At 42.9% G+C, this 27,250-nt stretch overlaps 1 protein-coding gene across 3 annotated transcripts in view; it reads left to right on the top strand.

The window, feature by feature from the left end:
- Positions 1-27,250, top strand: part of CKAP5 (cytoskeleton associated protein 5) — a 100,487-nt gene that overhangs the window by 5,564 nt on the left and 67,673 nt on the right. For 2 of the 3 annotated variants that reach the window (XM_077818629.1, XM_077818632.1), the window contains exons 2-8: positions 8,343-8,434; positions 10,819-11,012; positions 14,528-14,734; positions 17,792-17,963; positions 19,280-19,412; positions 19,736-19,839; positions 20,202-20,315. In XM_077818629.1, the coding sequence (XP_077674755.1) occupies positions 8,378-8,434; positions 10,819-11,012; positions 14,528-14,734; positions 17,792-17,963; positions 19,280-19,412; positions 19,736-19,839; positions 20,202-20,315 (981 nt within the window). In that variant the 5' untranslated portion in view covers positions 8,343-8,377. Of the gene's footprint in view, positions 1-270; positions 296-8,342; positions 8,435-10,818; positions 11,013-14,527; positions 14,735-17,791; positions 17,964-19,279; positions 19,413-19,735; positions 19,840-20,201; positions 20,316-27,250 lie in introns of those variants that run through there. The other variant, XM_077818631.1, reaches the window with a different exon arrangement.

Here is a 27,250-nt window from a genome sequence, read left to right as displayed (position 1 = left end):
ACAGGATTGGGAACAGAAACTGGACCCCATGGGGCTGCGGGCGATTCCGCTAACCCCTGAAGACACTGGGAGAAGGGGGCATAGAATTGGCCCCGTAGGGTCCTAACTACTCTGAGCGCCTTTGTCTGACACTTGGAAGGGGGAGCCTCCCTCTCAGGGGCGAGGGGAGGCGGGGGCTGGTGGCGTCGGCTGCAGCGTTCTGCGCTCCGCCCTTGGAGGAGGAGGTGCCTGTTTCCTGGCCGGGGATGAAGCGCCCCGCCCGCTGTTGCAGCTGAGCCGGGCCGCGGCCGCCCGGGTAAGTGTCTGGCTTGGTCTGCCGTGGACAAGGGAAGCTGGGGGGATAATTGCCCGTCCTGGAGCGATGGCGGGGCTGTCGGGGCCTAGCGTTCGGGGGGTGGGAGGGGGCGGAGGAGACTGCGAGGATAAACAATGCCGGGCGGGCGGCCTGCTCCGCTCTATCTGGCCTCGAAGCCGAGCTTTAGGAGCTGCACGGACCCGTAGCTTTGGGCCCAGAGTCTATCCATCCGTGGAACTGTTCTGTTTTGGCTGCAGGGGGACTGCTTGTAAAATGTCTCCGAGCTGCCGCATCTGGAGGAGGTGGGGCCCTGCTGGAGAGTTTGGGAGGGAGGGCGTTTGTGGCCCCGGGTGTGTTTAGGCAGGGGGAATCTGGCAGGAAAATGAGTTAGTTGTTGGCTGGGGGACGGTTAGGCCTGAGGATCCGCCAGAGTTTGAGGGGTAGCTTGCTGGAAGGCCTGGGTGAGAGGGGGGTTAAGCAAGAAGTCTAGCTGGGTGACAGTTCTAGCTGTTGGGGAAGGGTGGCTGTGTGTGAACTAGACTAGGGTTGGAGGGTGTTTCTGGCGTGGGAGGCAGCTGGTGATCATTTAGGGGTGATCCTATATGTTTGATGTGCTGGTGAAGGAGAATTCAGTTCCTCTCAGCCTAACATTTTTTAAGGTTTTCATGGCCCATAGATTTGTAAGCACTCGGGTGGAGGAGGGGACGCAAAGCAGTCTGTAAGTTGTGACCCACCAGCATTTGGAGCTCTCATATCTAGCATTAGAATTTAGCCTACTTGTTCCAAAGTTGACCACATTTTGTCCGTCCGTCCGTCCTTCCTTCCCTCCCTCTTCCCCCCCCCCCCCCGCCCGGTTTTATTCGTACAGCACAAGCCACTCTTGCTTTCTAAGCCATGATGAAAAGTCAGTTTGCTTTGGCTCACCTAAGTAACTTGCTGTATTCTTTCCAGAGTGCATCTAAATTGCATTCAAAGAGTACATTTAGGAAAAGTTACATTTTCTGGAGTTTTTTTCAACTTTCATTCCTCAGTACATAGCAGTAATGAGATTAGATTTGCATTGCTCTGTTTTTTTTGGTGAGATCTCAGCAAAACCGATATAGAACAAAGTTATTGACTAATACAGGGGAGACTTACTAAGAACACATTATTGCTGAACGTCTTAGGGCTTGTCTGCACTGGCACTTTACAGCACTGCAACTTTCTTGCTCAGGGGTGTGAAGAAAACCCCTCCGAGCGCTGCAAGTTTCAGCACTGTAAAGTGCTAGTGTAGACGGTGTACCAGTGCTGGGAGCTATTCCCCTCGTGGAGGTGAGATTTTTATAGCACTGAGAGACCTCTGGTGCTGTGACTACATAACCACGTTAAAGTGCTGCTGCGACAGCGTTTTAACATTGCTAGTGAAGACGTGCCCTTAGTGTATAGCTATCTTGTCGTCTTAGCTCAGAGAAACAACCTTATTCAACTGTCTTTGCCATGGTGTTTGGAGTTAATTTCTCCCTATCTGCTTTTTCTGTTTGCTTTCTTCCATTGAGGACTTGTGCTGTGGGTTTCCATAATCTTTGGGCACAGTTTCTTCAAGGTAGTTGTCATCCTGCAGATCACTTAATGAGATTCTCTTTACCCTCCCAAAACAGTACCCAGCCCTCTTCCATTGCTGAGGAATATCCAATCATTGACTTAAAGCCTGCCAGTGTTTCTCTTTAATCATCTTGAGAAATTTTTACTAAGTGACATGGTTAAAGTTCCCCTTATTTCTCATTGCTTCTCTTGCAGGTGTCAAGAGGTCAGGACTGGTAATGGACTCCAGTTTCTCACTTAGTAGTAAAAAGAAAAGGAGTACTTGTGGCACCTTAGAGACTAACCAATTTATTTGAGCATGAGCTTTCGTGAGCTACAGCTCACTTCATCAGATCTGATGAAGTGAGCTGTAGCTCACGAAAGCTCATGCTCAAATAAATTGGTTAGTCTCTAAGGTGCCACAAGTACTCCTTTTCTTTTTGCGAATACAGACTAACACGGCTGTTACTCTGAAACCTGTCACTTAGTAGTGTAGAACTTGCTACACAAGCCCAAAGAGTTCTAACTAGGTGGTATTTATTACTCTGGTCTGATTCAACAGACTATAGTACTTGGATTAGGGAAATCTTACAGACTCTAATTTTTCTGTTGCACCTTTGAGAGTTGTAAAATAAAAGCTGGGTATCTGCTGCTCTCATCTCTTGGGTTTTCTGAAGAACTTTTCTATCAAGCTATTTTAGTATGGTCAGATCTTTGCTTAGGTGAAACTCGAGGCTCAGATGCCATGGTGATGAAACTCACAAATATTGTAAATGTGATAAAAATTTTAATCTAGTTCAAGTAAAACTTGGCATTTTCAGAGCTAGAAATTAAACATGACTTAAAACTGCTACAAAACAAGTACATGTGGACAGATAATCCTGCCCTTCCAGAAGGGATGACCGCACACTGCATTGACAAAAGGGAACAACCTGAACTGGCAGGTCTAATCTCAGCTGGTTCATTCAACTAGTATTGTAGCTTTCTTTATTGTGGGCAAAACAGTGCCTCAACTGCAGGAGAAACTTTAGTGGGTTTAATTTTTTTTTTAATACTTCAAAAAGAGCCTCCTTGGAAATTGACTTGATTTGACCAATTTCTCAGAATTTAACATTTTTAAATGATCTTCTAGAAAAGTTTGCTTTAACTTGTAAGAGTAAAACCGCGTTGAAACAGTAGGTGTCTACTTTTTTGGAACAGTAACTTTTTTATACTGAATTGGTGGGGAGCCATATAAGTACTGAGATAGCAACAGCAGAGGTCAGTTCCAGTAATGTGTCCATTCTGGCTTAGGACAAACTAGTGTTGTTGTTAGTATTTGCACTTGTTATGAAGAGGTCATCTGGAAGCTGAAACGGTACTACATTTGCTAAATAAGTTCTATGTTTCTAAACATTTCAAAACCAAATGTCTTCACTATTTGCATCTTCAATATTTTAGGAGCCAGATTTAGGTAACAGAACTAAGGCTTTGGCTACTCTGCAGACTTCTGCTAGCATAGTTATGTCGCTTGGGGTGTGATCCCTGACCAACATAACTGCACTGGCAAAAGTCTCTGATGTAGATGCAGCCAAACCAATCAAGTGCAGTTTTGCCATTGTAGTTGCATCCACGCTAGGAGCACTTTGGTAGTATAATATACTGGCACTCCTACTGTAGACATGGCCTAAGTTTCTAGTTAAATTTGGCAACCAACTGTTGCTCTACAGTGTTACTCCAAACTTTCACTTGACAGCGTCTTCCTCATTATCTCACAACAAACTTTGGGCAGTTTGTCCATAGCTTTATAATGTTCTCTCAGAACTTCCCACTTAACACTTTCTTATCTCTTGGAAGCCTTGTGCTAGTCATAGGGTCTGGTCTGTGCCCCAGCTTGTAAACAGTCTCATGGGAGACGCCCATGTAGTGTGCTGGGCCCCATGGACCCAAGAGAGTTCCACCTGGGCAGGCCCGTGGTCTCCAGGACTCTGAGACTAGGCCTTTGGCACTAGCTATCCCTGTCTCTCTCCATGGCTCTCTGCAGTAAATCCAGCCAAGCCAGTCCTGCACCAGGTTTGTACTGTACCCCTTCAGGGCATGACACACTCATTGAGTATTTACAGTGAAACAGGCAGCCTTTTCAAAACAAGGTAACATATATTAGTCATGTGGCGCACACAAGCTGAAAGTCTTTAACTTCTGCCTCTCTGTGCTAATCTAAGCCATAGTCCACCCAGGTCAAACCAGTACCATGATGAGCCAGCCAAGCTGTGATAGTCTATCTCTTGCTCTCGCTCTCCCTCTCCCCCTTATCTGTCTCCCCAGGGTGTTCTGCTGTTTGATGTTAATGGTTCAGTCATTGGACATCTTTGTCTTGCTGGTTGCTCTGATTCAAGGTCCGTTTCAGCCAGTTGTTTTATGACCCTGTTCATTCCATCCAGACAACCAGGTGACACCCTACCTCATGCCTCCTATGCTGTCTGACCAGGAGACTTAAATGTTTTTTACAATGCAAAGTGCAGAGGGAAACTGAGGCACACATAGGATTCATAAATATTACAGACAGTTTCCCCTTTGTTACACATTTCTTCCCCTCTCTTGCCTATAAACTGCCTATAAGGTCTGTAGACATATCCCTTTCCCTGGCATCCTTTATATGTCAACTGCTCCATATTATAGGAGCTTGTCCAGCCAAGAGTTGCTAGGGAGGGTTTGTCTTTCATCTCTGCAGATGAATCTGGGGATTTGCAGTTATAAATGTCGTCTTGATCAAGCCAAAACCAAACTAGTCTTGCAAAACTTTCTTCAGTTGATTAGCAGGCTTTCATTTTTTGGATAGTGCTGAATTGTAACAATTGACTGTGAAAGAACTAGAATCTGTTCTTTATTTGAACTTCTTTCATCTTATTTACTAGTGAAACTACTAGGAAAAGTTCCAGAGATAAAATACTTCAGTCTTGCAAATTTATTAGTAATAAAGCAGTCTTAGTATAGCCTGCATTGTCACCTATGGAGGCTAATTGCTATTTAGATGTTAGAAAGTATGAGGTGGCATTCACACGCCTCTTGTAAGAAGCCTTCAGGTAATAAAAGCAGAACCTTGGCTGCAAATGAAGCCATGGGAGTATCCTACAAGACCTGAAAAATTGGAGAGGCATGTAGAACCCATTAAAGGGTCATAAGGGTTTTTCACTTTCATTTTAAGCTATTTTCACAGAGGAAAAATTCAGACTATATAAGATGTTAAGAAGGAATATGTGGGGCGATAATTAAGCCTAAAGAGAAGTGATCTTTAAGACTGAAATTCTCTAGCTGTGGACCGTTGAGTGTTCGTTGCTGATCCTCAGAGAGCTGGTTGCTTACAGGATGCTGGTTGGTTTTCATTACTTCTGTATGTGATTTGGCATCTGGAAGACAGGTTAAACTAAACTACTTTCCTATTACTTTACTTGCCACAGATGTTATGTGGATTGTGAGTGGGAGGGAAGATAGTCCACACAGGCATGATGTTGAAGAATGGGTAGGAAGGTTTCTGGGGGACTGACTTTCTGCCACATTGTGAAAAAGCTTGAGGACCCCTATTTTAGAGCTGGCATTACTTCTGGTCATGAGATGATCCCTAAAATACAAAAAGCTATGGAGTTAAACTTTGGTGGAAGGTGTAGCACTGAATTAATAACAGGCTCAAAGATAAAATATCTGGATGAAGAGAGAGGTCCACTTTGCCTAGTGTTACATTAACTCTTCACTAGACAGCTATTTAACTTTCACTGATGCTGTGTTGATCCTAATGTGAGAAGCAACTCTGATGGGGCTAGTGTGGTCACTTCTGTCCTATTCCAAACCTTTACTTTGCACTTAGCACTGGAAGATTTTGGAGAGAAGCAAAACACTTCCTTTTACTCCGGGAGCAGTGTGTTCATGTTGCTGATCTCTCTTCTTGGACACAGATGGGGGTTTGCCTTGAACAGCCCCAGTGTTAAACTTTTTGTTGCAGTGCTTTTAGGACATTGCTTTCAGTTACCTTCATTTTAATACATGTCCCTGTCTCTTCTAGGCTTTCTCGAGATCTTGTGTCTGCTATTCCTTGTAGACTTCCTCAGGAACATGAAATAAACAAGTGACAGTTTCACTACTGCCCCCAGGATTCTGACTAGGAACCATAAATCTATCCAATGTCTTATAAACTTCACACTCCTGCTGCTTGGCAAAGCTGAGTAGCAGACACTGGAGCTGTCTGCAGATTGGAGAAGACAATGCTGCATCTGTTTACATTTGGTTACCTTCACAATTATAGGTGCTAGAAACAATCCCTCACACACTTGGGAAGCTTCCCACTTGTTACTGGCAAATGTATTTTTCAAACCCTTACTTTAGTGTACACAAGCATTGTGGGAAAGGTGGGTCTTTGGGAGTGATTTGAAGGAGACTGGTGCTTTGAATGTTAATTGGGAAGCTGTTGTGTGTCACTCTTTTAGGAGTAGGTGAAAGATAACAAGTAGTTTAGAGAGATTTTGGTGGAAGAGGGGGATCAGTATAAGGTGTAGGAAGAGAAGAGGTCAGATATGTAGATGCAAATTCAGTTACAGAATGCTGGTGATCTGGATTGAAACAGTGGCTCTGACACCAGAAGGTGCATTAGTGAAACTGACCTTATTGTACTACCTCTGTGGAGTGTTGGAGTGTGTGGGTGTTTTGTTTTTTTTTATGGTGCTTCTCCTGTGGAGTGTGTGGTATTTTTTATTTATTTTTTTTTTATGGTACCTCCTTTAAGACAAACCTCAAGGGTTGAATTCTACCTTCGATTCAGAGTACCTTTTTGTGTTGAAGTTTATGCCTTGTCCTACCTTATGTACCAAGGGAAGAATTTGGCCAGTAGGCTGAAATTAAGCTCTGGTATATGGGTGAAATGCCCATTTAAATTGTGAGAGTTATATCCACTTACAAAAGGCTCAATTTGGCCCATAATCTAAATTAAATTGGTGAATGGAAATAGTAAACCAAGCCACTGTTGGCCTTCCCACCCTCCTATGCATAGAATTTTAGAATGATCTGGGGATGGCCTCTGTTGTTGTTGTTGTTGTTGTTGTTGTTATTATTACTCTAATGTTGTTTTAACTAAATAGGACAAGTCCCCATTTTTGTTGGCACTTGAGTTTAATTTCTGTCTCTGCTGCTGCAAAAACAAACTTGCCCTATTTTCAGTACCACTTAAGAAACTCTGCTGTTACTGAAAAGAGAGAAGAAAACTACATCAGTGTTTGAAAATGGGAATGACAAATTACATAGTTACACTTTAGAATAGGTTTGCTACTTTGATTGTACTTTCTGCAAATAAACCTAATGTTTGACTCTTTCACTGTGGAGGCTGTGTGCAGATTAGCTGGTTGTTCTCACCATGGTGTATAAATCTTGAGCGTAATCCATAGAAGCTGAGAGTATTTGAGTAGATCTTCCTGATTTTAATTAAAAAAAATTCTGCCTGAGTTGATAAAGTAACTCTAGAAGATGGCCCACCTCGTATTATCTGTTGTTTTCCTGTTCTGCACATCCTAGTTGCTATTCCGGATTCTTTGCAATCGATTCAAGTTGACCCTTTTCCAGATTCACTTCATCAGTTTGTATACAGAGCCCTGGGAACTCTTCCCTTCCTGCTGCTGCATTTTCATTCTACTAATTTCTTCTCCCTTGTAGCAGTATTCTTGGTTTATTTGCTGAGCAGTCAGGTTAGTCACATAATACATCCAAGATGGGGATTGGGTCTGGATTGTCTGATGTGACCCATTCCTATTAGATTTAAGAAACTTCTAGAATATTTAAATGGGTGTGAATTTGTAGCCCTAACTACAGTCAAAAAATTGACCTGCTGCTGACAACTGTTAGCTCTGTGTCCCTCTGAACCAGCGATAAAACTAATTTGACTGCTAGCATAAATGGGTCTGTCCCTCTTTCAGCAGTGTTCAAATGAATCATGCTTTTTTTTCAAGGTCCTAGAAATGACTGTCCTTCTTATACTAGCAAGTCAACTATTTTCAGGATACCTGTTGCTGATAAGTATTGTCAGCAATAAGTCAGCTTTCTAGTGTAGATGGGCACCTAGTCCTTTTTTGGCGTTTTTAAAAACTTCCTACAGAACTCAGTACACTTAGTCTGACTTCTGCATGTCTTATTTCTCATTTGAAACTTTCCCAGACTGAGGCTTCAGTCCCCTGGAATGTAACAGATTACAGCATCAATGTTCTTTAACCTGTAACTGTTCAGTTGTCTGTCTTCTAAGGCTAGAAGTCTACCATGGTCTTAGTGTGGGTACCTAAATGTAATGGCTAGCTTAATTCTCTCTCCTCCACCCTACCCCCCTTGCTCCCCCTCCAGCTACAAGGATTAGAATGTTCTTATGGAATACTGGATTTTCACTTTTATTTCTGTTGGAATAATAAATTATAACTAGATGTAGCACCTTCTGAAACTACCTGGCTTGTTGGAGTTAACTATATTTTTCTCTCCCCAGGAATTACTGTAACTATAGAGAGAACCTGAGGCACAATGGGAGACGATAGCGAGTGGATTAAACTGTCCATTGACCAGAAATGTGAACACAAGGTAGGAGAACTTGTCCTTGCTCCATATACTTAGTGTGGGTGGTTCAATACGGCTGCTGTACCTATTAATTACACCAAAGTGGGTCGAGTCTGGACAGTCCCATGTTAAAGCATGCAACCTTATTTGAAACTGCCTCAGTTCTGTTAACAAGAGAGGGAACTGAAATCTGAGTAGGATTTCTAGAGCAGAATTTACTTGATAGCCTCTTCTTAATAGATCAGTTGAAGTGTAGTGTCCAACGTGTTAATGTTCCACACATGAAATGGATGTCCACGTCAGCTCCTCTGCAGTTGAACTGCGCTCAGGACCCTTGAGGAGTGATGGGAAGAATTGATATCAACCTGTAGTGACCATTCTTTATCAAGAAGAAAAATGGATATATCATCTCCATGTCCACCTTCAAGTACAGTAGAATCTCAGTTACGAACACCAGCATTCCTAATTGACCCATCAACCATACACCTCATTTGGAACTGGAAGTACACAATCAGGGAGCAGCAGAAATGTGGGGGGGGGGGAGCCAATACAGTACAATACTATGTTAAAGGTAAACTACTAACAAAAAAGGGAAAGCAGCATGTTTCTTTACATAGTAAAGTTTCAAAGCTGTATTAATTCAATCTTCAGTTGTAAACTTTTGAAAGAACCATAATATTTTGTTCAGAGTTACGAACAATCTCCATTCCTGAGGTGTTTGAAACTCTGAGGTTATACTGTAATGATTGAAGATAAATCTTGAGGTTGCCAACACAGCGAGGATGTCTTGATAAGTAGGAAAAATAAAACTTTCAGAATTTAAATTTTTTGGTTTACCGAATACTTTAGTCTAAGAGTTTGAGATTAGGTATCCATGTAACTTTGTGCATATGTGCATTCTGTGGATTTTATTCCCACTTCAGTCTCTGGACAAGTCTTACATGGAGGAATTGAGTCTTGTTCCAATTGGCTGGAAAGTATAACTGAGCTGGGAGGTCCTTAAGGCCAAATTGAATTGTACTCAACCTGTGAATTTAAGGAGCTTTTGCATCCTTACACTCCATCTTACTGAACAAACTGAAAGAAGGGTAACCAAACACTTATGGGCAAATACTAAAGGTGATCAACTATTTAAAAAAAAAAAAAATTTCCTGAAGATGCATCTTCCATGCTTTCTTAACTCTGAAAACCTTTCCTACCTTCAAGAAAAGCTGCATTGGAATATAAAATACTTTCCAAACTCTCAGTCCAGGTAAAATAGGCATAGAATCATAAATTGAAGTTGGAGAAGACCTATTAGAATCACCTCATCTCTAATTCAGGATTGGTCCCTGCAGATATGACTGTTTTTGTTTTTTATGTGGTACTCTTTAGAAGTTGGTTTCTCATGAATTAATGAAGTGGGAGGCATCTGTGCTTAGCCTGACATATATCAGTATAAGAACCTTGGAGATTTCCACAGCCACAAGACTTATACAAATCTATAGATCAGCAGTTCTCAAAGTTTAGCAACCCCAGGACCCCCATTTTTATTTAAATATTTTTTGGGGACCCCCCCAAGCCTCCCCTGCTCAGCCCTTGCCCTGCCCTCCACTCGCCATATCCCCTCCCATCCCTCCATGGCTTGCTGTCTCCCATCCTCACTCACTTTCACAGGCTGGAACAAGGGGTTGGGTGTGGGCTCTGGGAGGGGGTTTGGGTGTGTCGGGGGGGTGCAGGCTCTGGGAGGGAGTTTGTGTGTAGGCTCTGGTCTGGGGCAAAGGGTTGGAGTGGGTGATTGGTGCAGGCTCCTGCTGCCACGGAGGGATGGGAGGGGATATAGCGAGTGGGGAGCAGGGCAAGGGCTGAGCAGGGGAGGCTTGGGGGGGGGTCCCCAAAAAAATTTTAAATAAAAATGGGGGTCCTGGGGTTGCTAAACTTTGAGAACTTCTGGTGGCTCCTTAAGTGACCGGCACATCTCCGTGGCAGTGGCTCCTAGGTGCAGGAGCCGGGGGGTCTCAGTGTGCTGCCCCTGCACGCAGGCACCGCCCCCGGAGCTCCCATTGGCCGCAGTTCCTGGCCAATGGGATCTGTGGAGTGGGAGCTTAGTCTGGGGGGAGTGCACAGAAGGACCCCTCAGTGCAGTAACAAGCAATAATACCAGTGTGGGTAAAACTAACTATTACATGAACCTTATGTTTCTTTAATGGAGAATAGGCAGACTAGCTGCAGCTGATGAATCTACACAAATTTAATTCACAACTGATCTTCTATGTGCTTGCTATTCTTATCCAGTGCTTCCTTTGATCAGAGACAACCATTCAAGCTATGTGCTGAGAAGGACAGATCTATACAAGAAGTTATAATGAAAGTTAAATGGCAAGCTATTTAACTAAACACAATGCCTAACTCGTGACTTCTTTTCCTAGTTGTGGAAAGCCAGAGTGAATGGCTACGAAGAAGCTCTGAAGCTTTTTCAGAAAATAGAAGATGAGAAAAGCCCTGAATGGTCCAAGTATCTGGGACTAATAAAGAAATTTGTGACAGACTCCAATGCAGTGGCTCAGTTGAAAGGATTAGAAGCAGCACTTGCCTATGTTGAAAATGCTCATGTAGCAGGAAAGTAAGTCCTTTCTCCTTCCTAATGATATGTTTTTGTGATAGTTAACGTGACCTTTCTAGGAAGAGCTAATTTGCCATGTGCAGCTGCCACTTTCAGCGTTCCTGCCATGTTGTCCATTTATTCCCTGATCTGAAGAAACTGTTTACTGGATGGCCAGTTGCTAATGTCTCTGCTGTGCTGTGACTGTAACTTCTTGTATTCGTAAGCTCTGTGACAAAACAGCGTGATTAGTATTCTAAATCCTAAAAATTCTCTTTTGAACCAGGAAAGACAAGTAAAATGCAATGATGAGTAAGCAGTCTTATAACTTGAGAAGGGTAGAAGTGGAATAAAAAGTTGAAAGTGCGCACAGCAGCAGCATTCCACAGTAATGGTTTGCTTTGTCTCGGAGCAGATAAGCATGCCTGCTGTCTAAAATGGAGCTGTGAAAGGGGATATCCGCATGCCTGCAACTGATTCAAAACAATGACCAGAGTGGTGACTTGACTTCAGGGGATTATGGGACATTTCCGGAGGCCAGTCACAGCGCAGTAATGCAACACCTCGTCCACACTGACACCCAGGCTTTTCAGTCGGGGCGCAGCAAGTTTTATGCTTCTTGTGGAGGTGGATTACCAAGAGCACTCCAGCTGCAGAGTCCAGGCTCTGTACGTGCCTTGCCAGTGTGAACACCTCAGGAGTTAGAGCACCCAGGGCTGATTTAATGTGCTCTAACTTGCAAGTGTAGCCAAGGCCTAATACATAATCTTCACAACTCAGAGATAGATGACACCCAAACTAGGTCTATTTTACAGCCTGCTGCCATGATAGGTTTTCCCTTCTAGTGAGAGAATAGTATGGTAGATCTCAAATCAATGAAGGCTACACTCAGAAAGACCTCAAGACTTTTGGAATATGCTGCTCTGACAGTTCAACTTTTGTTTCTACTGCCTGTCCCTCCCTTCTCACATTTTACCTCCAGACTTTGTCTCCTTATCCAGAGCTATTCCGCCCCCAACAATATTCTATTCATTTAGCTTTTTGAAACTTTGCACTTTTAGAGAGAGGTACGGAACTGACTCTGTGTACACAAATTTGCAGAGAAACAATGGGATTGAGGTCTGTTGTTTCTCACCTCTATATATTAATTTATTTACAAATATTATTGCTGTTAACAAGCATGTTATCTCTGGAGACACCCGTTCTCAGTCTGAGAACTGCAAAACTAACATCTCTGATGGTATCTTCTAGACTGAGCACTGAGCAGGTAGAAAGATTAACCTAAATATCTCTATAGAAGCCCCTGGAACCCCATAAGATTGGGTCCCTAATCCATGAACTATTGGAACTCATTTACAAAACATTACATGAATATATTGTCTCATACTATAGAATTTAGAATCCCTATTCCATGATGATATCTTTGCGCTATAATGTATCTTAATTAAAACTCTTCAGATTTTTTCCTCAAAAAGCATTTTATAAAAAAAATCCGATTTTCCGTTAAAAATCTGATTTTTTTTTTTAAAGAAATTTATTTTAAATAATTGATTTTTATCCACCCTGTCCTAGCGGCTACTAAGTTCTTATCCTGATTATTTTCTTTCCATAGAAGAAAAGTAGGCATTCATATTTAATTTATCTATCTGTTTGTTGGTTACACAATTACTTTAATCTGAGTGTATTTCACTCCTTGTGATAAGGAACTTATAGGGAATAATAGTGTGGCGCATTTTAAGTTTTTTTTTTTTTTAAATATGTAGTGAATTTTGTTAGTAGTCTAATCATTTCTAAACTTATGCTCTATGTTGCAGATAAAGTAAAACGGGGAGGGGAAGTCTTGCAATTAAATGAGTCAACTTTCAGAATTTAGCTGGAAAATTCTGTATGTTCTAGAAATGTGTAGAAATTAAACAAATGGTCTTTAGTTTTGAATTACAGATAAACAGCAACCCATTTCACCATGTTCGTTGGATGTAGCATTAGAAATCAATTAACCTTGACTTAGAACGTTAAGAAAACACAGCACACCAAGCAATTGTAGGTGATCTTCTCTTGCATACTGGAGAAATTAAAATTGTCATGCTTTTGGGAATTGCTCCATTAGGCCACAGACAGCCAGAACTACTTCTATAGTGAACAATGATGTTCTAATATTATAGCTGTTTTTAATTAAAAAGCACAGAAGTCTTTAGAATAGACTGTCCTTCCCAACCAAAGTACAGTATTGCCAGCAGCAATGGTATCCTAGATCTTACTGTACCTTTCTCTGCTTCCATAGGCTAAGGGTATATCTACATAGCAAAGAAAAACCCAGGGCTGGCCAATGCCAACCAACTCGGGCTCACGGGCCTTTGGCTGCGGGGCTGTTTCATTGCTGTGAAGACTTCCAGGCTTGGACTGGAGCCCGGGCTCTAGGACCCTCCCACCCTGAAGAGTCGTAGAGCCTAGGCTCTATTCCGAGCCTGGAAGTCTTCACAGCAATGAAACCGCACCGCAGCCTGAGCCTTGGACCAGCTGCAGGTTTTTCTTTGCTATGTAGATGTACCCTCAGCATACAGACTTCAAGTGTTGCCCACTTTCCATTCAGCTCAATGAAGAGAGTATCCGTGTTGGAAATTTTTACTCTGTAATTCAAATGATAAAATTAAAGATGCAAAATGTTAGCACCTTAGATGGGAGTTATATGAAAAGTCCTGTCAATAGTTTTCAAAACTATGGCATATGCTATAATTAACTGCTAAATTCCAGCACTGGGAATATCCATCCTGATGGTGCATACCAGCATACTTTCCCTTTCTTCTCTTCCAAATCCCTCCTTCAATTAATCTTTTCTTCCTCATCCCTCAAACCCACAGTTCTATGCAAACCTTCTATATTATCAAAAGATTTAAAAAGAAGCTAAAGGCCAGAACATGTAATTGCATAACTGCTGTATATGAACCTCCCTCTTTTCCTGGTATCTTTTTGTACTATACTTAGATTGCAAGTTTCTTGAGCATGGATTTGCATCTTTATTTTCTATGTGAAGCAGTGTATACCTATGAGGGGACAGGGTGGGTATGTGTATATATAATATATATTTCTCTCTCTCTCACAACTTTTGGTTGGTGCCCTGGAACTGTTAAAACTAGTCTCCTCGGGTGTCCTGCTGTTCTGCATGTATTCAAAAATTAGTGTGCTTATATGTATTAGTGGTCCCCAGTGTAGTGGGTTCCACTGTGCTAGCACTGTACAGTCCCTGCCACAAAAAGCTTTACAATCTTAGACAAGATACAACAGGCACATGAAACAAGCATAGAGGTTGGGAACACTCTTTATCTAGTAAAGTGCATGTGTAGTACCCAGCTGAGTTCAGTAACATAGTGGAGTAAGTCTTTAGGGAATGTTATTGCCATGGTTAACCTAAATAGGATCTAGTTTCCAGAAGGTTAGTTATCTCAGTGTTACTATGTGTGCATATACTTCATGGGTGGTAGAACTAATTACATTCGCTGTTCTGTCTGCTGAAAACTAAATATGTCCTCTGTTTTCAGGACAACAGGAGAAGTGATTTCTGGAGTTGTAAATAAAGTGTTCAATCAACCTAAAGCCAGAGCAAAGGAGTTGGGTATAGACATATGTTTAATGTATATAGAAATTGAGAAAGGGGAGCCTGTACAAGAAGAGCTGTTAAAGGGCCTGGACAACAAGAACCCTAAGATCATAGTAGCATGTATAGAGACATTGAGGAAAGCACTGAGGTAAGTTCTCTTGTTTAAATTCCACATGCTGTTAAGTAGCGGAAAATTTATGTAAGGCTGTAAGTGGCTCTGGAATTTGGTATTGCTGAATCTTCGAAATTGTAATGACTTCAGTGAACTGAACCTTTTTTAATGGCAGCATTTTCCCTGACAGGGACAGTGTGGGAATTAGTCAGATGTGAGTGTTTTCTCCCTAATTACTGTTCTTGTATCTTGATCAGTTTCAGTCTTGGCAATCTGTTTGCCAGACTTTGTTTAATGAAAACATTTTCTTCAATGGTAGGAGCAGGGTTATTTCCCAGCAGAACTATTGATTCCAGGCTTGGGAACAAAGTTGTTGAATTAACGGGAACAATTGCAAATAAATATCTTTGAGTTTAAAATAAAAATGGTTTTCTGTGTCCTCCCCATAAATGCTGCCCCTGCTGATTGCTAATGCATAAAGTAATATAATCTATTAGTCCTTTCCGTGTCCCGGCCGGGTGAGGTTTCACATCTGTGGTGTTGATGAAACAACAGTCTTCACTTGGGATATTCACAGCTTTCACTAAAGAATGTTTCAGAGTAACAGCCGTGTTAGTCTGTATTTGCAAAAAGAAAAGGAGTACTTGTGCACCTTAGAGACTAACCAATTTATTTGAGCATGAGCTTTCGTGAGCTACAGCTCACTTCATCGGATGCATCCTGTAGAGCTCACGAAAGCTCATGCTCAAATAAATTGGTTAGTCTCTAAGGTGCACAAGTACTCCTTTTCTTTTTACTAAAGAATGTGATATTGTTCAGGCCATTCCTAAAGCAAATTTTAAATATATTCAATTGCACGCACACCAAGCCAAAGAAAATATGCGTCTTATATTGTGCAATAATTTATTTTAAAGCTAGAATTGGTGGGCAAGGGAATTTGTGTGTCTGAAATTGTCTATAACATACTACTGAAACTTCTCAGGAACCCAATCAATGTAAGTAAAAAGTTGCATTTAATTTTAGACTTACAGCACGTCTTGGGTACAAATGTCACGTGAAGTGTCTTACATGTGTCAAATCTGCAAAAAAGGAGTTTTGTTTATAGCAGTTTCTGAATAGTTTTCTATATTTTTGCACTTTCAGATTTTTAATTTAGGAGTTCTGTGTCGTATCCGTTACTTAGCTGTCTCCCTTGATCTATAGACTAACTTCTAAAAATATTCCCTTGTAAGTGTCTAATTGCACCAGTATGTGGAGTTTGCCAAATCCCTGTAGTATTTGTCTTTGCTAAATGTAGGCTTCTTATCATTGTTTTCCTCTTCTCTCCTCCCCCAAGACACACGCCCCCTCCCCCCTTTTTTCTCAAGTCTAAATATCTCTAAACTTTGCAATATCTGATGATTGTGTCTGATGCATGATCCTGTCAGTATTTGGCATGTGAAATAGATACTTTAAGCATAGAAATATGTAGAACAGATACAGATGGTCAGTATTGGGTCTTTCTGAAGAGAGCAACCCCCTAATAATCAGCTAGTTCCTGAAGCATGAGGCTAGATAGTCTTCTGTTGTCATTCCATCTACTGTTACTGCAGATATTGTTGTCCTATGTCTAAAGCCTATTTTTAATTCTAAGATATATGCCTCTGAATCCTGTAGTAGTGTCCCAGACTTAAGAGTAATTATCAATTATAAGTTGATTTATTTAATCATACCATATTGTGCTATAAAAACAGTGTAGTTGGGAATCCTGATGAGCCTTCTCTACCACTTATCACTTCTCAACTCTAGCTCCTTCTATGGTTACATTTGATTCTTTAAACTAGTCCATAAAATTATTTTATATCCTTCAGATATGAGATGGTAAAACCAAATTAATTATTCAAGGGGGAACTCACCATTGACCCATGAGACTAGAATGTTTTTTGCGTTTTTGCTGTATTAATACAAGAACAGATCTCTGCCTTTGTGGCCCATCCTGTGTATCAAGCAGGCATCTTTGAACTGTGTGCATCGATTTGTCAAGCAGTAATCAATTAGAACCCATTTGTTTTAATTATAAAATGTTCCTTCAGTGTGCATTACCTCACACTTCTCAGGTTTTAATCTATTGTTGCCCTACTAACTAGCTAAATTCTTCCATAGTTACTCTCAATCATCCGTAGTCTCTTGACATAACCATGTTGTAGGCTAATGTATGGACCAACATTGGCCCTAGTATGCTTCCCTGGGAAACTCTGGTATATATTAACCTTTCCTTGCACAGGATTGGTGACTCATTTATATTCTATATCTTAATTCATGACTGGAATGTTCTTCCTGCAGCTAATCTGTTTCTTATAAAGCTTCTTGTAAACATCTGATAGCATAAGAGTACAATAGCACCTGAACAGTTCTTAGTAGCTGAGTACTGAAAGGGTACTGATGTGCTCCCATTCAACAGTGATTGAAAGATGAGACTTTGTGCAACAGGCACAAGGGCAACTTGCAGAATCTGGTACCAAAGGCTGGATGATGAGGTTGGGGGAAGTATGTGTCAAAGCGCACACTTTCTGTGAGATGACCGATGGCTCACTAATCTGGTCTAACAAATAGCAAAATGATTAATGCTTTTCTGCAGTGTGCCTCCAAGGGATAGTCAAAGGAGAGTCTAGCGTGATCAGAAAAATAGGTCTCTCAAGCTCCAGTCTAAGGAGATTTCTTTTTCTCTGGCAAGGGGAGAGACTTAAGCAGCAGGTTGGATTACGTGCTTTGAAGTGGTTTCAAAAGCCTGGTTTTATTATTCCAAACTATGTGAAGGAGGGAAGGAATTGTGGTAGAGCAACTGTTCTTTAACACAACAAATGAGTAGCTTCAGATTGGTAGGTGATGGCAATGCATGTTAATATGTAGAACCATTGCTGATAGTGTATATTATGATGCAACCTTTTGTACAGGACACAGCCTATGAAAAGCATCAGCTTACACAAGCAGCTCTATCTAGGATCCCAGCTGTGTCAAGATAATAGCAAATTAATGTTTATGGTCTGTGGCTGAATTTCTATTGGATTTTGTCCTCTGCCATTGACACCTGTATGTATTCTTTTTAACTTTCAGTGAATTTGGTTCAAAAATAATCTCACTAAAGCCAATTATCAAAGTGTTGCCAAAACTCTTTGAGTCTCGAGAGAAGGCTGTTCGAGATGAAGCCAAACTCCTTGCTGTAGAGATTTACCGCTGGATAAGGGATGCTCTGAGACCACCATTACAGAACATAAACTCGGTTCAGGTAGGCTACAGGAAGTGTCTATCTGAGCAAAGTTTTATGAACGAAGGTTCATAAATATTCCAGTGTTCAAACTAATTCTTATAACCCCCTGCTATATACCAGTATGGGATATTTTTAGCTGAGCATGTATTTTCTTGAGCCTTTCTGTTTTACTGAAAACTGTTGCTGTCTGGTGAAAACACTCTAACTTTCTCTCTAAAACAAAATTCTTTTTTTCACTTTTGTGACTTCAAAATGGTAACTAAGCAACATTCCAGTTAAAGATGCATAGCAAATCTGTTCTCTACTTCTGCGGTGGGTGAGACGTGGGAAAAATACCATATCCAATTGTAACTAGAGGGGGAGTTTAGGTGGGCAGAATGGAATTACCTTGTTAGATTCTCCCCACCTCTTTTGGGCAACTACACTTACCATCTGCTCCCTTTAATAACTAGGTGTCAGGGTCACCATTCTCTCCTGGCAAAGAAGAGAGAACTTGCAATGTATTATAACAAAAATAAATGCATCTCGTAATGTCAAGGATTTGATAGGCATTGTCTATGCACAGGAAGGTCTTAATGTAATCGCATGGTGTTATGGAAACTAAATGTTCAATCTTCAATGCTTTTCAAATGCCCATACATCCATCCACCGTTTAAATGAGTATTGTGGTCACACGGGAAGTTGTTGCTTTTAAACAGTAATGTAGTAACATCTGTGGTATACAGAGATATTAAAGATATTCCTTTCCCTAAAAAACTGAATTACCAGTACTGCTTTCTACAACTAGGTATTCAAAGTTGGCCTGACCCAACCCTGCTTATCTAGTGGCTTTATTAATCTCTCTGCATCTGATGGCATGGGTGTAGCATAAAGACTCATTTACTCAACAAGCCATTTTTCCTCTTTATTTAGATCATAACCTCTTCACAAAAGCCAAAAATAACCTTTTCCCACTGTTCTAACCGGTTTCTGTTTTAGTAAACATTCCCCTCACCCCTCGTAATATTTCTATGCACTATAAAGATAACTAGTGACAATTCTAAACAGTGAGTTTACCATACCTCTGGAAGGAGGGAGGTTAGCTTTGTTGCCTCTGGCCATCTCCACAATAGGACAAATGTTGTAGGATTATAATATCATTGCAAGTGAACTGAAAGAATAGCCCACCCAGATCATAAGATTAAAACCTAATGAAGAAAATTCCTGACAACTTGGGGGGGATACCATTGCTTTTAATAAGGTGGAAGCTTGCCTGGAGTAATCCTGTATCAGTGGGTGGGGAATGTTATGTTTCATGCTTAAAGCCCCAAGAATTACTCTTGTGATTTTTACAGCTAAAAGAACTGGAAGAAGAATGGGTCAATCTACCGCCAGCAGCTCCCAAACAGACCAGATTCCTGCGTTCCCAGCAAGAGCTGAAAGCCAAGTTTGAGCAGCAGCAAGCAGCTGGAGGGGATGCAGATGGAGGTAACCTATGTGATCTTGGTACTTTATTTGGAAACACATCATTATTAAAAGACCCAGTAAGAAATAGAACAGACCAAAAAGGTGCATTCAATTTAAAGGGATGTAAAGCAAGTGGGGCACACTATCCTATCAACAAGACACAGCTGGGGGAGAAAATAGTATCAAATAACCTAGTATCAAAACCATTACCATTCATAGTCCACTTCCCCTCTTGTCTTTGATGAAGGGAGCATGGGAATGTGTAAAATGAAATTTGACTGACATGACAAGCCTCTATGCTAAGCTTGCATACCTCCACTAATCTTTCCAATCTTGGCCTGCAGGAGGAGATGATGGGGATGAGGTTGTCCCACAGGTGGATGCTTATGAGCTACTGGAAGCTGTGGAGATTCTTTCCAAACTTCCCAAAGACTTCTATGACAAAATAGTAAGTTTAAACCACTAACTCTGCAATATTGAGAGGTGAGGGCTGATGGACTTTAAGACTGACCTACATCCTGCAAATAGGCAGTACTGCTACATGAATAATAGGGAGCTGGTTTGCAAGATATAGGCTGTCTAATCTGCATAAATAGCTGTAAAATCAAAAAGCAAGATGGAAACTGAAATGTGAGAGTGCATTCCAATGGCTAGCTGTAACCACCAAGCTTAGCGTATACGAGGATACTAAGCGTACTTGAATTTCTTGGGACAAACTTAGGCTCTAGAGTCTACAGTCTGTCTAGAGTGAGCCTTCCTAGAGCTGTTAGGTGTCTAGTGTACACAAATGTAGAGTGCTTTGCTTTGCAGGAAGCCAAAAAGTGGCAAGAGAGGAAAGAAGCTCTGGAAGCTGTTGAGATGCTGGTGAAGAATCCCAGACTGGAAGCAGGGGACTATGCAGACTTGGTGAAAGTTCTTAAGAAGGTAAAAATCGCTGTACCAGTCATGTGTTTTGCATTGTTATATTGCAGTAGTTAACTGCTTAATGCCAGAAGATTAGATTTTAATGTCTGAAAGGCCACCGCTGGTCATAAGACCAAATACTGGCACTATGCCTGTGTCCAAATTACTCTCAACATTATAACTTTGATGAACACACCCACCCAATAGGGTGGTGCTTAAATTATTTTGGCTTGTTTCTGTCTTGTTGAACATTGGGAACTGTAGTCTGTTGGATTCTCATACTATTTGAGAAGACCTTTCCTTCAATAATACATTTGGGTATGTGTCTCTTCCTGCAGGTACTTAAGAGCAGTTTAGAAAAAATGGGATGGAGAAAAATACTGAAAATATAATTATATAAATCAGTGGTATGCTCTCACCTTGAATACTGTGTTCAGTTCTGGTCACCCTTTCTCAAAAAATATAGGAGAATTAGAGCAATTTGGAGTTGTACAATGAATGATTAGTCATGGAAAACATACCAATGAAGAGTGGAAGATATTTTGGAATGTTTGTTTGCATTTGAGGCAAATAAAAGGGAATAGGATAAAGATATTCAAAATAGCTTGGTGTAGAGAAGATAGATTGGATGCTGCTATTGTAATACGAACAAGAGGTGCTCAGTGAAATTGAAAGATAGCAAACCTTTTTACACGGCACACAGCCTGTAGAACACATTGCTATTTAACATCAGAGGCTAAAAGCTTAACTGGATTTGGAAAAGGATTGGATGGTTATACAAATAACAAGAATATTCAGAGTTCTTATAGTAAAGATTTAAAATAAAAATATGGAAGGGCTATAAACCGCATTCTTGAGAGAAAAAGGAGAACCTCTGATGGGGATTGGGAAGAAACACTGCAGGTAGGTTATTGCACAACTTCCTACTGCAGGCTTCTTGCACCTTCCTTTGAAGCAGGTGGTGCAGCCTACTGTTGGAGATAGGAATTGCCACACTGGATCAGACCAGTGGTCTATAACCTATGTTCCTAGCCTTTTCCACAAGTCTCCAGGGATTGGTCATATTCCTTCCACCTTCAGACCAAATGGTCTGCTTATGAAGGTGCAAAAATAGTGTTAATTTAATGCTTTCGCTTGATTGTATTACATTCTGACTTTCAAATCTGATTTTTGGGTGAGCAGCATGCAAAATCCTTTCCCTACTCAACTCTCCCTTGGGGGACTGCAGTTTTCTAGGGCTTTGGCTGCCTGTTTGGGATTTCACAAGTCCAAACAGAGAAGAATGCTACCTCCACAACCTGCAGCTCTTCATAAAACTGCCATTTTTAGACACACAAATAGCACTACATTGTAAACGTGTAATATGTACATGCATTTAGATGTATGCTTTCAACATACCTGTTTAGCTTGCCATCCAAACACCTAGTCTTAAATTAATTCTAGTCTGTATTGATTAAAGTATAGTTCTGCAAAATGGGGAAGACTTCTCATCCAGCTCTTGACTTATTCTTCCATCAGAAATCCATATGGCTTCCTGACTGAGATTTTCAAGTTTGCCAGTAACAGTGTGCCTGACTAAATACATCCCTTTAAAGGCTGTTCTGAAATGTACTCATTTGAGATCAATCACTACTAACACCCTGCCCCTCCACCCCCCCAGTACATACTCACAATCTGATGCACACTCAATTGGAGAGAGTAGAATCTGGTTTCTGATTGCCTTTGAGTTTGGGTCTGTCATGCACTGTGTAAAATGTACACACACCTGTGAGTGTGTACGCCCACTTCATTGAGTTTTGGGCCTGTGGTAGAAGCCACCAAATGACCCTTTTGAGTCCAGACGCAAGGCATAACTTGCACTAACATCTTAAAACTTTCTGAGCAGAAGATGGCAATCTCAAACTGTGGTACATAGCCATTTAATACTCAGGGAATTCGGCACCAAAAAATTAATTTCTGTGCACAATATTATAAAATTCTGCATATTTTCTTTGTCAAAATAATACAATATAATCCCACCAGTTTCAATTATTTTGGTAATTTTATTTCAAAATACCTGTCAGCAAGTATGTCTGTAACAGTACAAGAGAACAAAAAAGTTTCTCCCAGGAGAAGTGTTAAACCCCTATAACAACCCAGTTCTTCAAGTGCTGTCCCTGTGGGTGCTCCACTCCAGGTGATGGTGCGTCCCACTGCCGTTGGTTGGAGATCTTTGGTAGCAGTGCCTTGTCAGGACACACGTGCTCAACTGCTGTCTCGTTAGTCTGCCTGAGCGCACGCGTCCCGCACCCCCCTCAGTTCCTTCTCAACCGTCCTCAGCTGAAGACGGGACTCAGGGCAGTGCTGAACCTCTTCCCTGGTCACTGAAGGAAACAAGTACAAAGACACAGAAATAGTTAGAAACATCCCAGTTATTTCCCTTCCTTTAGAATAGTTACCTAGTTTAAAAAACAAACCAAAAAAACCCACTTCTTTTTCCTCAAGTTTGTCTCCTGTTGAGACACTCTCCCCTGACATTCCTAGTGCAATAATGCCAGGGTCTTCAGGATTTAAGAAATGTGCCTCCTGTCAAGAGTCTATACCACGGTCTGACAGACATTCATGCTGTGTGAAGTGCCATGACGAGACAAGTCCCTGCCAAGTGTGTCCACTGTACCAGCCTGAAAACCAGGGTTTGTCTTGACAGGGACCTGCAGCTGAGAATGCTCATGATGGAGAAATCCCTACAGCCACCTATGGAGATGGGCAATAGCAAACCCTCTCCCTCACGGTCCCTGGTCAGGTCCGAACAGATTGGGAACATGGATTCACCCTCTCGGGTGAAGAGGCAGGAAGACCAACAGTCTACCCTTTTGAAAGTCTCTGCATGGAAAGGGTCTCCTACGAGATCCTTACCCTCAGTGCTGACAGCGCCGAAGGCAGGCACCTCCTGCTGTCCCAGCACCTCAGCCACGGCTCCCACGGCGCACAGAGGCAGGGACCCGACTTCCCGTAGTGGGAAGGTCCCCTCGGCACCAAAAATAGACCCGGTGCTGACAGTGCATTCTGCCCCGGTGCCAACAAGAACGTCCGCACCGAGCCTGCCTACCACTCCAGCAGCAGGAGCGGACCTCCCGCAGGGCGCCTACAAACGGCCCGCGGCACTGGCGAAAGCAAAACAGAAGTCAGTACAAGCTTCTGAGCTCAGCAGGATATCACGTTCAGCAGGATCACAGCCCAGGGAGCAGTAGCAATTCTTAAATCAGGATGATATCTCAGTGGCTCCTGAGGCTGATTCTCCGCTCCTTGACACGCAGTGCTTACTCTGACCAGCCACTCTCCCCACCTGACTTGGCTACTTTCACTGACAGCGAGCCCGATATGCAGCAGCAGGTTGAGTTTTCCCCACCTGCCTCTCATCCTCCACTGGAACGATTTACACCTCAGGTCACAGCTCACAAGCACCAGCCTCAGTTTCCTTACTTTGCCCTCCCCCCATGGGCAAGAATCTAACTTCTCTTATCCCATGCCTTGGCCTCAGTGGTACCCTTGGCCGGCTTCTGCTGCCACTCACCCTCATGATTCTTCCACCAGACCACAAGCTTTTTCTGTGCCCCTATCTCCAGCTCCATCTACTTCTAGAGCACCTGAACCCTCCTCCCCCGCCCCCCCAAAGAGGTGGGCTATGAACCATACCCTGATTCACCAACTCCTAACTCTCCATCAGCTCCAGACGGAGCCCTCATGCCTCTGCTTCCACAGAACCTGGACGACTTTAAGCGATTCTAGGAACTTTTCAAGAGGGTGGCACTCAGCCAGGACATCCCTTTAGAGGAGAAATGAAGCACTCCTAGAACCAGCTGACACCCTTTGGCAGACCCCATCCTCTATCCCACCAACTTGCAAAAAGGCTGAACGTAAACATTATGTTCCTGCTAAGGACGTAGACTTCTTCGTATTTTCCCATCCACAATGAATTCTCTTGTGGTGGATGCAGTGGCACACAGGACAAAAGAGCTGCACTACCGGGCCACCCCACAAGACAAGGACTTCAAATGCCTTGACCTCTTGGGCTGCAAGGTCTATATCTCCTCTGCTTTGCAATTCTGAATTGCAAACATTCCATCCTACTTGCAAGCTATGGTTTTGACAATTACAATAAACTCTTTGATTTTACCGCCCATATCCCGGAGGACAGGAGAGCAGACTTTGTCAGTCCTTGTCAAGGGCCAATTAGTCTACAGGGTAGCCCTACAAGCATCTCTGGATATGGCGGACACAGCAGCCCGCACTACTGCAACTGCAGTGTTATGTGCAGATCTTCTTGGCTGTCTGCATCCGGTGTCCCCAGAAACCTGCAGACCACAGTGGAGGACCTCCCCTTTGATAAAGATAAGCCCCCCCCCCACCCCCCCAAAAAAAAAAATGAAGTCCTTCATACTATGAAAGACTCCAGAGCAACCCTGGGCATCTACCTGTCCCTTCCCAGGAGACAAGGGTATGAACCTGATTAGAGGCCACGCGCTCAACAATATCACCGGCCACAGCCCAGACCATTCTATATAGCCAGGAATCGCGCTAGACCTCCTAAGTGCAGAAAAAATCAGGTGCAACTAGCTACCTCCCACCCATCAGGAAACAAACAACAATTTTGAAGTGTTTGAGGGTCAGTGCGATCACCCCTGGACTCCACCGCCTGTTTGGCCACCGCCTCCAGGTTTTCCACCATGCCTGGCAGCAGATCACACAAGACTGTTGGGTCTTGGAAATAGTTCAGTCTGGTTACTCCATCCCTTTTATATCGTACCCTCCTCCATCCCTCTTCAGGGACCCCTCACACGAGCACCTACTTCGCATAGAAGTGGCTCATCTTCTGCAGCTAGATGCAGTAGAACCTGTGCTGATACAACATTTGGGGAAGTGTTCTACTCCCACTACTTTCTGAACCAGAAGACGAGTGGGGGATGGAGGCCTATACTAGACCTACGCCGACTAAACAAATTTGCACGTGTACAGAAATTCAAGATGGTAGCATTGGGCACAATAATACCCGCGCTGGAACAAGGGAACTTGTTCACAGCCCTCGACCTACATGACGCCTACCTTCACATGTCCATTCATCCAGCACACAGACGCTTCCTGCGATTCACACTTGGACACGACCATTTTCAATACAGGGTACTCCCTTTCGGACTCTCCACAGCACCGGGAGTATTCTCCAAGATCCTAGCCGTAGTCGTTGCCCACCTCTGCAGACATGGAATCATACTTTTCCCCTACCTAGACAATTGCCTCATCAAAGGCACCTCGTACGACGAGACATTACGAGCTACCCATTTCGCCGTCTCGCTCTTCCACAGCTTAGGTCTGCAAATAAACTTCAAAAAATTCACCCTGACACCCACACAGCGGGTCAAGTTCATTGGATCTCACCTGGACTCAATTCAAGCCAGAGCCTCGCTCCCACACAACAGATTCCTCGCTATTACACATCTCATACGCACACTCTCCGTTCGTCTCAGGACCGTTCGTCCCAGGATACAGGCAAGAATTTGCCTATAGCTCCTTGGTCACATGGCAGCCACCACTTTTGTGGTCAAGTATGCTAGGCTGCACATGAGATGTCTTCAGGGTTGGCTTAACTCCCACTACAAACCCAGCAGACACAGCTTCTGTATGATGTTAACTCCTCCAGCGAACGTACTAGCTTCCCTACAATGGTGGGCAAGACCAGAGAACCTCTACATGGGAGTTCCCTTCCATCAACCCTCTCCGGCATGCATGCTCACCACGGACGCTTCCCTGATTGCTTGGGGAGCGCACCTGGGGGGACACGCAGCACAGGGCCGCTGGTCCCTGTCAGACCACATCTGCATGTAAATCTCCTAGAGCTCAGAACAGTCACACGCCTGCCTTCACTTTCTCCCCCTCATAAAGAACAAATCTATCCCGGTCCTAACGGACAATATACCATGTATGTTTTACATCAACAGACCGGGGGAGCATGATCACACTCCCTATACATGGAGGCCATCCAGTTATGGAACTGGTGCATACAACACCACGTCGAAATTACCACTTCATACCTACCCGGATGTCGCAACACTGCTGTCGACACACTCAGCAGACACTTCTCCAAAGAACATGCATGGGAAATACTTCCCACGATACTACGACAGCTCTTCACCCCATCGATAGACCTCTTTGCCACAACCCAGAATCACAAATGCCACCTGTTTTTGCTCCATAGTGGGACTTGGGACTGCATCCCTAGGAGAGACATTCCTCATTCCGTGGAACAACTCCCTCATGTACGCCTTTCCACCAGTCCCTCTGATACACAGGGTTCTACGCAAAATCAGAGACTACAAGGCCCGGGTCATACTTATTTCCCTGGCTTGGCCAAGACAGACATGGTATCCTTATCTGCTATGCATGTCCATCCGTCCTCCACGGACTCTCCCCAACAGACCAGATCTGCTTTCTAAGGACAACGGCCAGCTTCTTCGTCCACAGCTCCAGAAACTCCACCTGACTGCGTGGTTCCTTCATGGTTCCAAACGCACGAACTAGCCTGTTCTGAGCAAGTCCGGTATGTCCTCCTGCATAGTAGAAGAGACTCCACTCATAAGACTTTACCTGCAAAAGTGGAAACGCTTCTCTGTGTGGTGCTCCTATAAACGCTTGATGCCACACACAGTGACCCTCCCTAACATCCTAGACTACTTTTTGAAACTAAAACAGGATGGGCTCTCGCTTTTTCCATCAAAGTACACCTCGTGGCCCTCACCACATTCCATGATTTGCTGGATGTATATTCACTCTTTGCCCACCCCACAATAAAATGCTTTCTCACGGGCCTGCAAAATCTCTATCCTGAGATTCATCTATCGGCAGCCACCTGGAATCTCAACCTAGCTCTTCACAGTCTTATGAAACCTCCCTTCAAGCCCTTAGCTCCCTGATCCCTTCTCCAC

Source organism: Eretmochelys imbricata, chromosome 6 (assembly GCF_965152235.1).
Source record: "Eretmochelys imbricata isolate rEreImb1 chromosome 6, rEreImb1.hap1, whole genome shotgun sequence".
NCBI lineage: Eukaryota > Metazoa > Chordata > Testudines > Cheloniidae > Eretmochelys > Eretmochelys imbricata.
The sequence above is the reverse complement of the archived record's forward strand: the minus strand, read 5'-3'. Positions and strand labels throughout refer to the sequence as shown.